Source organism: Falco peregrinus, chromosome 7 (assembly GCF_023634155.1).
Source record: "Falco peregrinus isolate bFalPer1 chromosome 7, bFalPer1.pri, whole genome shotgun sequence".
Classification (NCBI taxonomy): Eukaryota; Metazoa; Chordata; class Aves; order Falconiformes; family Falconidae; genus Falco; species Falco peregrinus.
The window spans coordinates 70584733-70598124 of NC_073727.1; the positions used below are offsets into that span (position 1 = coordinate 70584733).

Here is a 13392-nt window from a genome sequence, read left to right on the forward strand (position 1 = left end):
CAGAGTGATAATAATGTACCCTCAAGGCTATTTCAGTGTTTACAGTTAAAACCAATTATTTTTACCAATAATTTCTGAGAATTTATAAATCTGATGTGATACAAGAACAGCTAAAAGACTAAGCAACATTGAAAGAACAAAATAATAAAATTCATTAGAAGCCCATGGGTTTATTCTCTCTTTGGCTTTCTTATTTATAACCACTTATCTATAACAGGCATTTTTTTGTACTTTCTGACTTTTGGTATTGTGCATGTTGTTTGTGTATCAGACTTGTTCTTTCAACATTTCATTCTGCAGCTAGCTATTAAATGCCAATTTTTTAAAAAATACATATTTATAGAGAATATTATAGAATTACAATTTGTGTGCAATATCATCTATGTTTTTACACTATAATAAATGTACATTAAAATTAACCTCATTAAATATAAGCCATTTTTCTGTGACAAAAGAAATTTTTTTCTGTTCAAAAGCTTTGTTTGATCAGTTTGGTTTCTTAAAAAATTACTTTCAGGGGACCACCCTATCTACATATGAATAGGTAACACCCTGAAAATTGCCTGCCATTTGCTCCTTAATCAACAAAGATACAAAATGGTACAGAAAAGAAAAAAAAAAAAGTAGAGAGGTTTAGACTTTATTCCTGGCAGATATTCAGACATAGTGTTTCTGGCTTAGTAACCTATTTTAAGACTAGTATAAATGTAATCAGTTATATTTAATTTTATTTTACAATCTTACATTTAATTTTTTTCCTGGCTTCTAAAAGTGAAGAGCAGGATTTCTACATATTCATGTGCACACCTGTACTACACCACCACCACCCCACCCCACAACCTCCAACTTGTTCAGCGATCCCAGTCACTAAGTAAATGACAAGGTGTGTGGAGCCTATATATACTTATTTTGATATTGATAGCTTTATGTTTTTCCTATTTCTTATACTGTCATTTGCTCTTTTCAGAATCATAATTATTTAAAGTGCAGTAGTTTTAAGTCCTGGTAAGTGCTCTAGAAGTTAACATTTGTTGACAAGGTGGATACAGAACACTAACTGACATCAATTCTATCTTAAATTTAGCATGAAATATATAACACATTTTATCAGAGCACTGGAAGTTCTCATTTATGATTACATTAACATTATGTTCTATCAGTCTTCTGTATCACTATTGAGAATAACAGTTAAGTTTATCCAAGTATTAGTGAATGCAGAAAAATGCTTTTTTAAAGAAGATTTAGAAATAACTGGTACTAACAATAACAGTACAATGCATGCTCTTTTTATTAATATGCAGTGGGTTGAATTTTCAGACAAGGTCATACAGATACAGTAACACTTGTTTTCTTCTAAATCAGTGGTTAGATGGTTGCAGAAGATTTTAGCCTTGAAAGCTTAAGGAAGTTATAAAAGGTATCAAGATTGAAAGAAATTGTCAGAAGTAACTAACATACTCCTGGAATGATAACTACACAATACAGTAAAATAAAAGCAAATGCATTTTTCAAGTATTTTAAATGGTTAAATACTTCACATAGTATAAACAAACCACTTCCCTTTCAGTAAATTTAACACACCTGTCTTTGTTCAAATAAATGGTATTTTGTGATTAAGTTTTCAATGGGACCTCAGTATCACCCAGATACTCTGTGAAACTTGTTAATGCATACAGTTCTAACCATGGCAGGGAATTGTTCAGCACTTGTGGAAGGATAATGAAGAAACTACAGTTCAAGGATTTCACAGAGTCACAGTTCTTCCTGACATTACCTGCAGACCAGATGCAGCCTGCCACGTCAATTCAACTGACCGAGACTGCTCTTTTTTTCCCCATTCTTTTATTGGGACTCATAGCTTTTTCTCTATCAAATGGCCTACTGTACAGCCACTGTTTTATTCAGACATCTTCTTCTAATTGTATAATGACTTTACAACTGAATAGGCAACGATGGCTGCTCACATATCCAGTCATATGCACAGAATTACAGGTTTGCCACATAATTAGACATTAATCCATAGAAACACCTCTGGCCATAAGCAGTTGTCGCCTCAAATATCTTTGAGAAGAGGCACTGCATGCTGCTCTGGCTGGTAGAAGTTGTGGCATGTGAGAGGTTGTTCATACCAGCTTCAGATGAAGCTGTCTGTGTCTGGTAGCTCATGACCTCCTCCCACACAAGTCATCACTAAAGCCCCTGCTAGTTGAACCTTTCCATGTGCCTAAAACCTCACCTGTGTTCCTAAGAGGCTATATGACCTTAGTGAAAATATCAGCATCACTCCTGGAGTATTTTTAATTCATTTTGTGGAAGAAACTCTTGCTCAGCCTTTTCTGGGAATACTAGCTTTCTCTATTTTTCATCCACTTCCTCAAAAGGAACTAAGTTTCAGAAGAAAATCTTTGCCCAGATTCTCTAACCCTCACCTGGAGTCCACATCTGGTGAATCAGTAAAACAGCTGTGCAAAGGTAAAGGCCCTTTTTTAAGAAGCATATTAAAGAATATCCTATAACTGTCAGTAATCATAGCTGGCAATTTGCATACATGCATTTGTAATCCAGAATTTTTCGTGTAATTAGCATTTTCAGTACCTCTCAACAAAGGATGTCAAATCATCTGGGTTAATTATAAAATTGCCTTATGATTTTTTTTTCCTATGAGCTAGCTATCTCTGCCATTATGGCAAATGTCAGGGCAATTTACTAACACTCTTAAATTAGTCCAACAGTGGTACTGCTATGTGCTTCATTTTGAGACTGAAATCTGCCATTTTACTGAAAGCAGCAGCCAGTAAACTGCCATGGCAGCCACAAACAGCCATGGCTAAAGTTGTGTCAGATTATTCTGTTGTTAGCAGGAAACACCCAATGTCATGTTTAAATAGACATTTTTCTCAGTTTTTCACAGTTTTTACTAATACTCTATCAATGGTTACAGCAACATAAGAAATGCTAAAGATGCACAAATAAACCATGCCATTCAATATAAGAGGCATAATTTTTCTAATGCCTTTTTCTCCTGTTTTAAGAACTGGCTTAAGAATAAATGTAATGCAAGCCAGACATAAAAACAAAGTGAGTTAATCCCATAGTGCTTAAAATAGAATTTTGATTTAAGTAATACATGGCAAAATGCAGTACTGTTTCAAAACTCCATTAAAAAATTAGGAAAACAGGTGTGTGTGTCTAAAAGGTGACATGGCTGAAAGCCCAGCTGAAGTGCCCCTACACCAACTGACTATTTCAGTAGGAAGGGTCCTACAATGGTCTTCTAGTCCAAGTCCCTGAGCAGTTCAGGGCTGACCAAGTTAAAGCGTGTTAAGGGCATTGTCCAAATGCCTCTTCAACATTGACAGGCTTGGGGCACTGACCACTTCTCTAGGAAGCCTGTTGTAAACTAGGACATAATGTTTCATGGTAACACATATGGAAAATAATACTAGTTACATCAGCAGTAAGCGTCTGGACATTGTTTTTTTTTCTTGCTGCAGATTAGATCAACTTAATTGTTAAAGTCACATTCCTCTTTTATTCTTGGTTCCCTTTGCCTTTCTTTCACAGTTCTTCCTCATCTCAGTATACTAACTTTCTTACTAGTCCCCTTTAAAATCTCATTTGACCTCATAACCATTTCATACCAATTTGTATGGTAGATCAAGGGAAGAATAGGAAGACAAACAGTAAAAACCTGTCAATTTTTGGGTGGTGAAAAGGTCATTACTTTGCTTTTTAGGGAAAGAACTTTGTACTGCTGTAGCCTCAGCTATATACAAACATATACTACTGTTTCTTAAGTGATATCACAGTAGGAAAACAAGGGTAAGATAAACCTGAAAAAATATAATTCCCAATCTTCTTAAATATGATGGTTCCTAACATATTTCAACATACCTGACACTAATATTCTGAGTGACTGGAAATTCAATCAGTCTGATAATAAAGATACCCTTTACCTTTTGTATGAAATACAAGGAAATATTGTCATCTGAGAAAAAGAAATGAAGGCACAGATGACATGCATCTATAAAGCTTTTTAGAAAATGGCATTACAAAAGCCATCAAATCTGAATCAAAAGCTACAAACCTTATCTGTTGCTTGCTCACACAAGAATGTGAAATAATGCAAGCAGTAACTTTCTTTTCCCCTCTAGCCTTCCTTCTAGCTTTTGCCTATAGTGTCAGCAACCTAGACTTCTCAAGCAGTATCAAAGAGACATTTCATTTTCTATAGTAATTATCCTCCATCTTTTAGTAAATGTCTCATACTGCTGTGAAACAAAATTGAGATCAGCCCAGTGGAAAAGGGAACAGGAAAGAAGCTCCACCTGCAATAGAGGGTGATAAATAAAATGATTGACTTTGCAGACCGGATTACTGTGTTCAATTTTAGCATGGATGTTATTCTCTGGAGTGTTTATAAGGGTAGCAAGAGGCAGTATTTTGAAATATGATCACATGCTTCAAAAGAAGAGAGAAAAACTCAAAATGATACAGCTTACTAAACACCACTAACTCATTAACTAATATATGTATACATACAAGTGTGTATTAAATAAAGCTCTAAAATATATTTTAAAATATATTTTAAAAGCTAGATATTCAAATAGCTTCATGATTCTCCTGAGACAAAGTGGCTCTGGCTTGACCCATTTTCTACTGCTGTAGAGAACATTTCTCATTTAAAAAAAAAAATAAATCTATTTCTTACATTTTGAAAGTAAATGTAGTCCAAAGAAATGACTGAAATGAGGCATATCATTATCCTCACCTGGAGACTTACTGTTCAACAGCAATATGTGTGTGTGTGTATGTATATACATGCAGCTAACAGTATTGAGGTTTTGTATCAATATGAATTCTTTAAAAGCAGCAAAAATATCTAAACACTTTAGGCATATGAAAGACAGATAGGTGTCATTCATATGCAAATGGATTATAAGAACTCAGATACTGAAAGCTGTTTCCTAATTCCAGAATTTTATACTCCCCCTCTTTTCTGATTACTTGTGCATCATAAATTTAAAACAAGTAATGTTTTTGATGTTTACAAAGCAGACTGTGTAGTCATGGTGGTATTTTTCTATTAACATAGAAGTAAGAAGGCTTAAAAACATCATCCAGGAGTTTGAACAGTCCTAACAAGCTCCTTACAACTATGGAAATATTCTTGAGGTGAGATGGTTCTTTCCATTAATTTGCTGTGTCTAACCATGACTGTGCTCCAACAAAAAAACCTCCACCAAATAATTATTTTGAAAAGAATCTTGATAATATTACTTAAAAATATCCAAAACTACTTTTACACTTCAGTTTAGTAAAGCTGAAAAGGAAAAGCTAGTATACAATAAACCACAGTGTTTAATGACTGTCTCATTAAGCTCATTGGGTACGCATGCAATACCTTCAGTGAAATGCTCTGAAGCCCCCTGGGGACTACGTTTGTTGCCTGTACAGGTAATGAACCTGTAAGCACTGCTACACGTGTCACCAGACTGCATTCTCCAAGACACATGGATCAGCTTAGTGTACAAAACTGCCTAGCAGCACATTATCAGACTTGGGCATGCTGTCTCATCCTTGCATTTCAGCTGCAGCGTGCAGACATGCATGTAATACCTCCAAGTTCAGTTGTGTCATGAAGAGACCTGCAAGTCACACATCTGCCACCCACCATTCAATACTGAAACTGCCTCATGGTCTCTGCCATGCCAATTTTCCCTCCAAGCTTTCCAAGAAGACAGAATGTCTTAGCAGCCTGAACAAAACCTCTTGAAACACCAGCTGCGACTACTGAGCAATACTAATACAATTAAGCAAACTCTCCAAAACCTTGAGCTGAGCTACAGATATTCATGAGGTAAGCCTGAAAATGTCTTCAGCTCTTCTACCCTCTCTTTGTGCTGTTACACTGAGGAAAAGCGATGCAAAATCCAAGCTAACCTTAGTCTAACTAACTCTGAAACTGTAGGCAGTAAAAACATGTTAAAGCATATTTATATTGTTTTGACACTATGCTGCCTATAGATATCCAGAACTGAGATTTTCTTAAGTACTTGAAAATATTTTCTTTATTTTTATTTTTTCTGTATGTCTCCAGAAAGCTGAAATGAACAGCACTTCTAAAGACTTCAGGTGAATGTAACAAAGATTCTCATAATATCTCTTCTGCTGTACTCCCTTAAGTCATTAATTGTCAGTACAGAACAAATCCCAAAATATATTATTTTATTGTTTTTGTTAGAAAATGATCACTTTCATATCGTAACTGTAATTAGATGGGGCAAAAGGTAAGTATAAAATAGATTTTTAGTGTACAATTAAGTATAAAAGTAAGAAATCTTTCATTTAATTTTTAATATCTGTTTCAGGTAACTTAATATTTCTTCACCAGAAGCACAAGACCCATTTTCTGTGTCATTATAGTGCCTGAATAGTAATCATGAATTGTTGGAATGTTGATACTGTGTAAGAAATCTACTGATTTTATTTTTACCGATTTATTGAATTCCAAAATGCAGCTAGCAATTCTGGGTGTATTTCCAATGCCTACTTGAAATGCTGCTTGGTGGCATGTTTTCACTTCATGTCAGGGAAACGTGGCTTTTAACAGAGATTAAATATACACCTCTTCTGGTCCATGGCAGTCCAGCAACTTAATCCAACTCAATACAAAATAAAGATGTGTATCTCCTTTTCCTCGAAACTGAATATAACAGTCACTGTGTGTTTAGAAAAGAAAGTTCTGTGGTCTTGTCCCTACTCATTTTAGTCAAGCAGAACACTGGGTAGATTTAATAGACATTTCTATGAGATAATTACATAGCTACAATGTGGCAAACTGCTCACAAACAGGGAAGAGTCGTTTGTGATGTTGATATAGATGCCAGCTTGGGCTATAAGTACCACAAGATGAAGCTGAGGAATGGGCAGAAGGTTAGAACTAAGGTGAGCAGACTTTGACATCTTCATGAAGTTGGTACATAGACTCTCCTAAGGAGCAAGCATGAAGGACGATACCGGTGAATTTTTGAGTGAGATTTGAGAGCCCTGGAAGAAATTATCCCATTGTGAGGGAAGACTGGGAATTTGGGGAGAAAGGGCTAGACCAGGAGCATTTCAGCAATTTAAACACACAAAGGGGACATACCATCAGTGGAGATGAGGACAGGTAATATATCATGAGTATGACAGCATTGGTTAGCTACATAGAAATAAAAATTGGGAAAGACCAAGTCCAGATGGAGCAAAGACTAGCAAGGGATGTAAGGGAAAAAGAGTCTACATATACATTAATTACAAAGGGAAGTTCAAAATCTATGTGGGTATGTTCATGCATTGTGGGGGATGGTGGGATATGTGGACAATCTAATGACAAATTATGCAGAAAATATTTTAAAAGTATTTTAAAAAAATATTAAATGTCCTTTTTACCTTGCCTTCACAGTTGTCACTACACACTTTTACAGTCTAAGGAGGACATGAACATTCAGCAGTAAGGGAGCAACAGACTACAGACTGCTGAGAGAGGCTGGACATATTCAGGTCCATGGGGGCAAATAGGATTCACTGGAGGCAACTGGAGTTATGAAGCCAGTCTACTATTAGGAGAAGTCCCTGACTGTTGAAGAAAGGTTAAGACTATACCTATATTTACAGAAATATTTTAAGACCTAAGAAGAATTCAAAATAATACACTGTGTGAGACTGGCACCAGTGTCTTCCTTCAAAAGCAGTCATGTGTACCTTGGTATACGAAGTGGAACCCCCTGGCTGTTGCCCCACTCTTGGCACTGAATCGCAGAAGAATTTGATTAGATGTAGCCAAAGGCAATGTCTCTCCTACAAATAAAAACAGAAAATAAATATGCAAAACAAACAACAGTTTTAACTCTTTAGAATGTAATCAAATATACTGTTAAAATACATAGGTTTTTTGTTTTCTTTTATAGGTAAAGAAAACAAATAACTGCGTGAAATTAAATTTTCCATTGGAGGTTTGAAAACTTGTCAGAATAAAAAGACTTCATGATTCAACAACAAGTTTTCTGACATTTACTGCAGCTGTTGGAACTAGAACTCCAATAAACTACTTGTCTGAGGAACCCTACCTGCCATCTGGGGCCAAATTCATTAGAATTTTTGGTTAACTTCTCTTTGTGACTGAGAGCTTTACCTTGCCTTGCAAATTGCAAAACACATTAAGTGATTAAAAGTGTTTGAAAACACACCACAGGTGATCTTCATGTGATGTTTACCATTTCAAGACAAAAACTGAAATGTAGAGAGTGGATCCATGACTTGTTTTATGTAGTTGCTTCAATAAAAGATATGGTCACACATTAATTACATTATTAACTTTCTAATACCATTTCATACTTTATATATTGACTTGAACATTAATAATAATGATTAATATACTTTATCTCCTTTCCTGAAATATCTGTCTACAGTATGATAGAAGTTCAGCAATGAATCACCACAGACATTACAGTACTTTTACACTGCAAGGATGCCACTCCATTTGGCAACTGTTTTTATTCTCATCGGATTATATCAATCCATATTTAAGGAAATTCTACTGAAATGAATGATAGTGCACTAATTTAAAATATCACAGGTAACTGGGTGAATAGGATTTATAATTCTTTCACTTAGATTAGGTTTATATTATTGTAACTATTGATTCTGTGTAACAGAATCCTATCCTAAACCTATGTAAATCAGATATAAGTAATGAGTAAAAATCGCAAGTTTAAATTCCCTTCAATTATTTCCCAATGTCTGCTGTGAAAACAGACAGTAGTTTCAACTTTTTTATGTTTGATGCAGTAAAATTAGTTGTTTAGATGAGTTGTCTCTTAAATTTAAACATTAACAAGAAAATGTTTTGTTCCAGAACTCCTGCCAATAATTTTAAAAAATATTAATTTAATTTGTGAACTCTTAATTATGACACAATTATCTAGGATTCACCAGAGGAAAATGATGAGCTGAATTTTTCAACTAATAAAATGTTTTCTGTATATCAAATAGATATGTTACATTCTTTTAATATCAAATACCTCTCCAATAATTCAAAGTGAACACCAAGAAGCCATTGAAAGACCTGGACTGCAAAAATCTTAAACTCATATAAAATCCTCTAAGTACTAGGATTGTATGACAAAACACATTCATAGCTGCAGAAATAAATTTATATATTATCCACTTGAGATGAACATAGTAATTATATATACATATACTTGAAATTCTGGCTATGTTTAAATCCATGTAAGTTTAATTATGATTTCACAGGGTCAACATTTTGCTATAGCTACCTGAATGCAACAGCTGGCCTGCTTTTAGTCTAAGAGTATGTTTGCATACAGATAATTGCATTTTGTGAATACAAGTAATTTGTGTTTAAATTAGACATTCAGAAAATGTAGATGTGTATTTCAGAGTTCAGGGGCAGAGAAGATAATTATACCATCCAATCCTCCCTCTTACATAAAGATCTGAGAATTTCATTAAATTATTCCTGCACTCATCCCAGTGATCAGTTCTTGCCCAAACCATATGTTTCCAGATGAAGGTCTTGATTCAAAGACTTAGAACGGTCTTCCATTTCCCTTGGCATCATGTTCCGATGATTTTATTATTGTATTTCCAAATGAAATTCATAACATTCTCCTGATTTATTTTTTCCATACTGAGCTGTGTAAGAAATGTATACTTGTTTTCTTTATTACCTACCTGAGTGGGATCCAGACAGTGAACTAAGAAGTCTAGCCTGAGAGTTTTCTCCATCAAACAATTCTGCCACATCATTCAAAGTTGTCTGAAAATAGGCAAATTGTCCAAACACAACTACATGAGAGAGAAGGGGTGGGGGAATTAAAAAAGAGAGAAGATAAAACAAGAACCTAGACTTTAAAAACAAATTTAATGAGATCTTTTGCTTTTCTTAGTTAGCAGTGGGTTCCTGCATGAATCCTTTCCAAGCTAATTTGTTGTCTACCATGATAAAACAGCTGCAGTAAGCACAAGAACCTGATGTGCTTTTCATTATTTTGTATTTTTAATTTTTTAAAAAATGTCACCCAATCACCCCAAAAGTGTGATCTCCAGTCAATCAAGATTTATTTTTTTTCCCTTATCGCAGTTATCTATGAGAACAAGAAAATGGAATATCTAAAAGGGAAAGTTTTTTATCAAATTTCATTACCAATCTTAGCGACTATTAAGGAGCATATATTGTCATATGATTAGTTGCTCATCCAGCTTTAATCTGAGAAAGTTGTTTAGAATTTATTGATTTGGCTATTTTTGTAACTCTCTATTAGTACTTATTTTATCAGAAAGAATATAAAACCTGATCAAATACTAAAAAAACCAATGTGCTACTGGTTTTGACATATTGCTACACTTAATTTGCACTTCAGCTGTAACTAATTTAAAGTGTATTAAAAAAATGAACCATTTATACATCTCACTAGTAAATATCAAATGGTTCACTGGATTCAAATATCAGATAGCAATAAAAACATGAAGTAAAAAACCCAATAAAATTAAGTCAATAAATACATGACATCATCACTGGCCACCCATATTTTATTGACCAGGGAGGAATCTGTTTTAAAACTATACCTATTCCAGATTCTGTATAGAAATCACAGCTCTTCAATGCTATCCAAATTCTGTACAGATTATATTTTCCAATTTCTTGTAAAGTTCTTAATCTTTTGAAGTTTTTTTTTTTTAAAAAAAAAGAACAAAACAAAAGTGTAGTCCAATCTCCTGATTTTTAAAAACAGTGTTAACTTCGAAGTTAGACTAGGCTGCTTATGTTTTTTTCTGGGCAAATTTTCAAAAGCAGAAAAACTCTTCTTCCAGCTACCTGTACATAATTGCTGTCATGGTGAAGAATGCTTTCCTTATGTCCAGTTGGAATTTGTTGTGCTACAGCTTGTGACTACTGCCACTTGTTCTCTTACTGCGTGCTTCTGGAAGGAAGGGTCCTCCACTTATCTTCTCCAGGCTGAACTTCCTTCAACTTTTCAGTTGAAGTACAGTGCTTCAGTGTCCTGATCATCTTGCTGGCTCTCTGTTGGGCTTGTTCTAACTTAGCAATCTGTGCCTTGTAATTTGGAAGCACAAAACCTTAGACATACTTTCCAGATTCTACTTCATGAAGGCTACAAAGAGGGAAACTACCTTCTTTCAACTTGCAGGCTACATCCTTGCTAAGGCAGCCCACTGTGCAGTTAGTCCTCATTGCTGCAAGGGCATCCTTAACTCAACTATTATCAACTAGAAGTAAAGTTATTGCAGTGTTCTTCAATCCTTAAACCTATTAGAACCACTAAAAATGTCTTTCAAAATTAAAAAAAAAAAAATCAAAATCAAAATTGAAAAAGGACTGGTTCTAAGTTGTGTCTATGACCAGTACATTCACGTAACTTTTCTGTCAGGCCCTCTTCAAGTCAAGACCATCAGGAGATCCAGTATACAGAAATCATTTATCACATAGTTGCCAAGCATTGTAAATGTTAGCTATAGATCCTACTATTTTTTGTCAGTTTTTCTAACAAATAAGAATAAAAATATTTGTTTAGATACTTGGTGAAAAGGTTGCAAAAGTTTTATATAGCATATGGCAAAATATGAAATTTTGAGCATTATTTAATAAAATCTTCTAAAGTATGACAATATCCAATTATTCAATACACTAATTAACAAAGTTAAACACAATGTAATTAAAGAATTTCACAACAACTGTTATGGGCCCAGAGATACTTTGCATGTTCTCAGTCAGGACTTCTAGTGAACAGTATTTAATAAAACCTCTAATTGGATAAATGTACCTTTCTGTAAAGCTTCAATAGCATTTCACTGTATCTACTGTCTTCAGGATCTAATCACTCTAAACAATTTGATGGATCCTTTCTGTAAGCTGCAGCCACTTTCTTATTTTACTGGTTATTTTTTTGCATTCTGTACAATTGCAGGCAAAAAAAATTACATCCTATCAAATCTCACTTTTTCTTGTAGAAAAGTAAAAAATATAATAAACAATACAGAGTACTTTTAAACTTCGCTATAGTACAAATCTCAAAGATTTGTGTTACTCCCACCCCAACAACACTGATAACTTTCATATGATATTTTTTTAAGAAAAGGGCAATAACTAATTATAATATACTTTATTTAATAATTATATAAGCATATTTCTTGCAAGTATCTACTGTGCAAATGTTTAGGGTTTGTTTCTGAAAAAAAGTTTCTGAAGTGTAAGTACGAACTTTCTAAAATGATGAAAATTGAATTAATGATTTTCTTACTATAAAGCTGTGAACAAAACCACTAAGCTGTTCTCAAATGATAATAATAATTACTAATCTTTATCATCATCATTAAGAGTTCAGTACTAGAATTACATTATGAATTATTATTAGCAGGTGTAAAACTTTTCCCGAACTCTCAACATGTAAACTTCTAACTACTTCTGCAAGCAGCTTTCAAAATTCCTTGGTGAAAAAGCTGGTTAGACCTTACAGGTTTCATGGCATATAGAAAGTACCAAACACACTAAAGTTGCTGCGCATTCAGTCTTTTAGTAAGTAGCAAAATGGATCTTATTGCTGTTTGTCTAGACTTGAATTAAAGAGATGTGCTTTGCAGAAAATCATGCCCTGCATACAATTGTACAAATTTTAGAGATTTTGTCCCAGTATTTTGACACATTGAAATGATTAGTTTTGTGATTTTTCAAAAACATTTCTGGTACTTTTATGTAAAATTGCTTTCTTTTCCTCCACTATACTTGTTAAATATAATCCTACTCATCTTGCCCTTGTTAAAACATGAAAAACAAAGTTAAAACATAAGAGAACACTTGATGCTTGATCTTTGACAACTGATTTTACTTTGCAGGAAGCCTGAATGAATGATTATCCTGTGATGAATGATGTAATCACTGAAAGTGTTTAGGATAAGCTTGGATAGCAGACACAGATGGCTTAGCTGAAGTCCATTGATTACTCTAGGGAGAAGTAAAAGGTCAGAACCCTATAATGGTTTTCCATGTCAAGGATACATTTATTTTTGATAAGCAATTTGCAATATATTGAAAATCTAAGGTCACTATTGCACATGAAGGACATTTGAACAACAGAACAATGCTTAACGATTGATAAATCAGTAGAAGAAATTCTTACCAAATTCTTTAGGTACAGTTATTGAATAAAGGCAAGTCTGTCCAGCAGTGTAATTATGAGGATAACTTGGTGATAAAACCACTCCCTCTGATCCAGTATAGTGCCCTCCACATGGTGCTGGAAACAAAACAGAAAAAAACCCCATGTTATATTAACTACAGTTGTATTAGTTCAGTCTGAAAATGAAAAT

General features: G+C 34.1%; 1 protein-coding gene across 1 annotated transcript in view; it reads right to left on the minus strand.

Moving 5' to 3' along the window:
• CSMD1 (CUB and Sushi multiple domains 1) overlaps positions 1-13392 on the minus strand; it is a 1203943-nt gene that overhangs the window by 185435 nt on the left and 1005116 nt on the right. The window contains exons 31-33 of the mRNA XM_013299736.3: positions 13203-13319; positions 9739-9852; positions 7747-7842 (exon numbers count right to left, since the gene is read on the minus strand). Coding sequence (XP_013155190.2) covers positions 7747-7842; positions 9739-9852; positions 13203-13319 — 327 coding nt within the window. The remainder of the gene's footprint in view (positions 1-7746; positions 7843-9738; positions 9853-13202; positions 13320-13392) is intronic.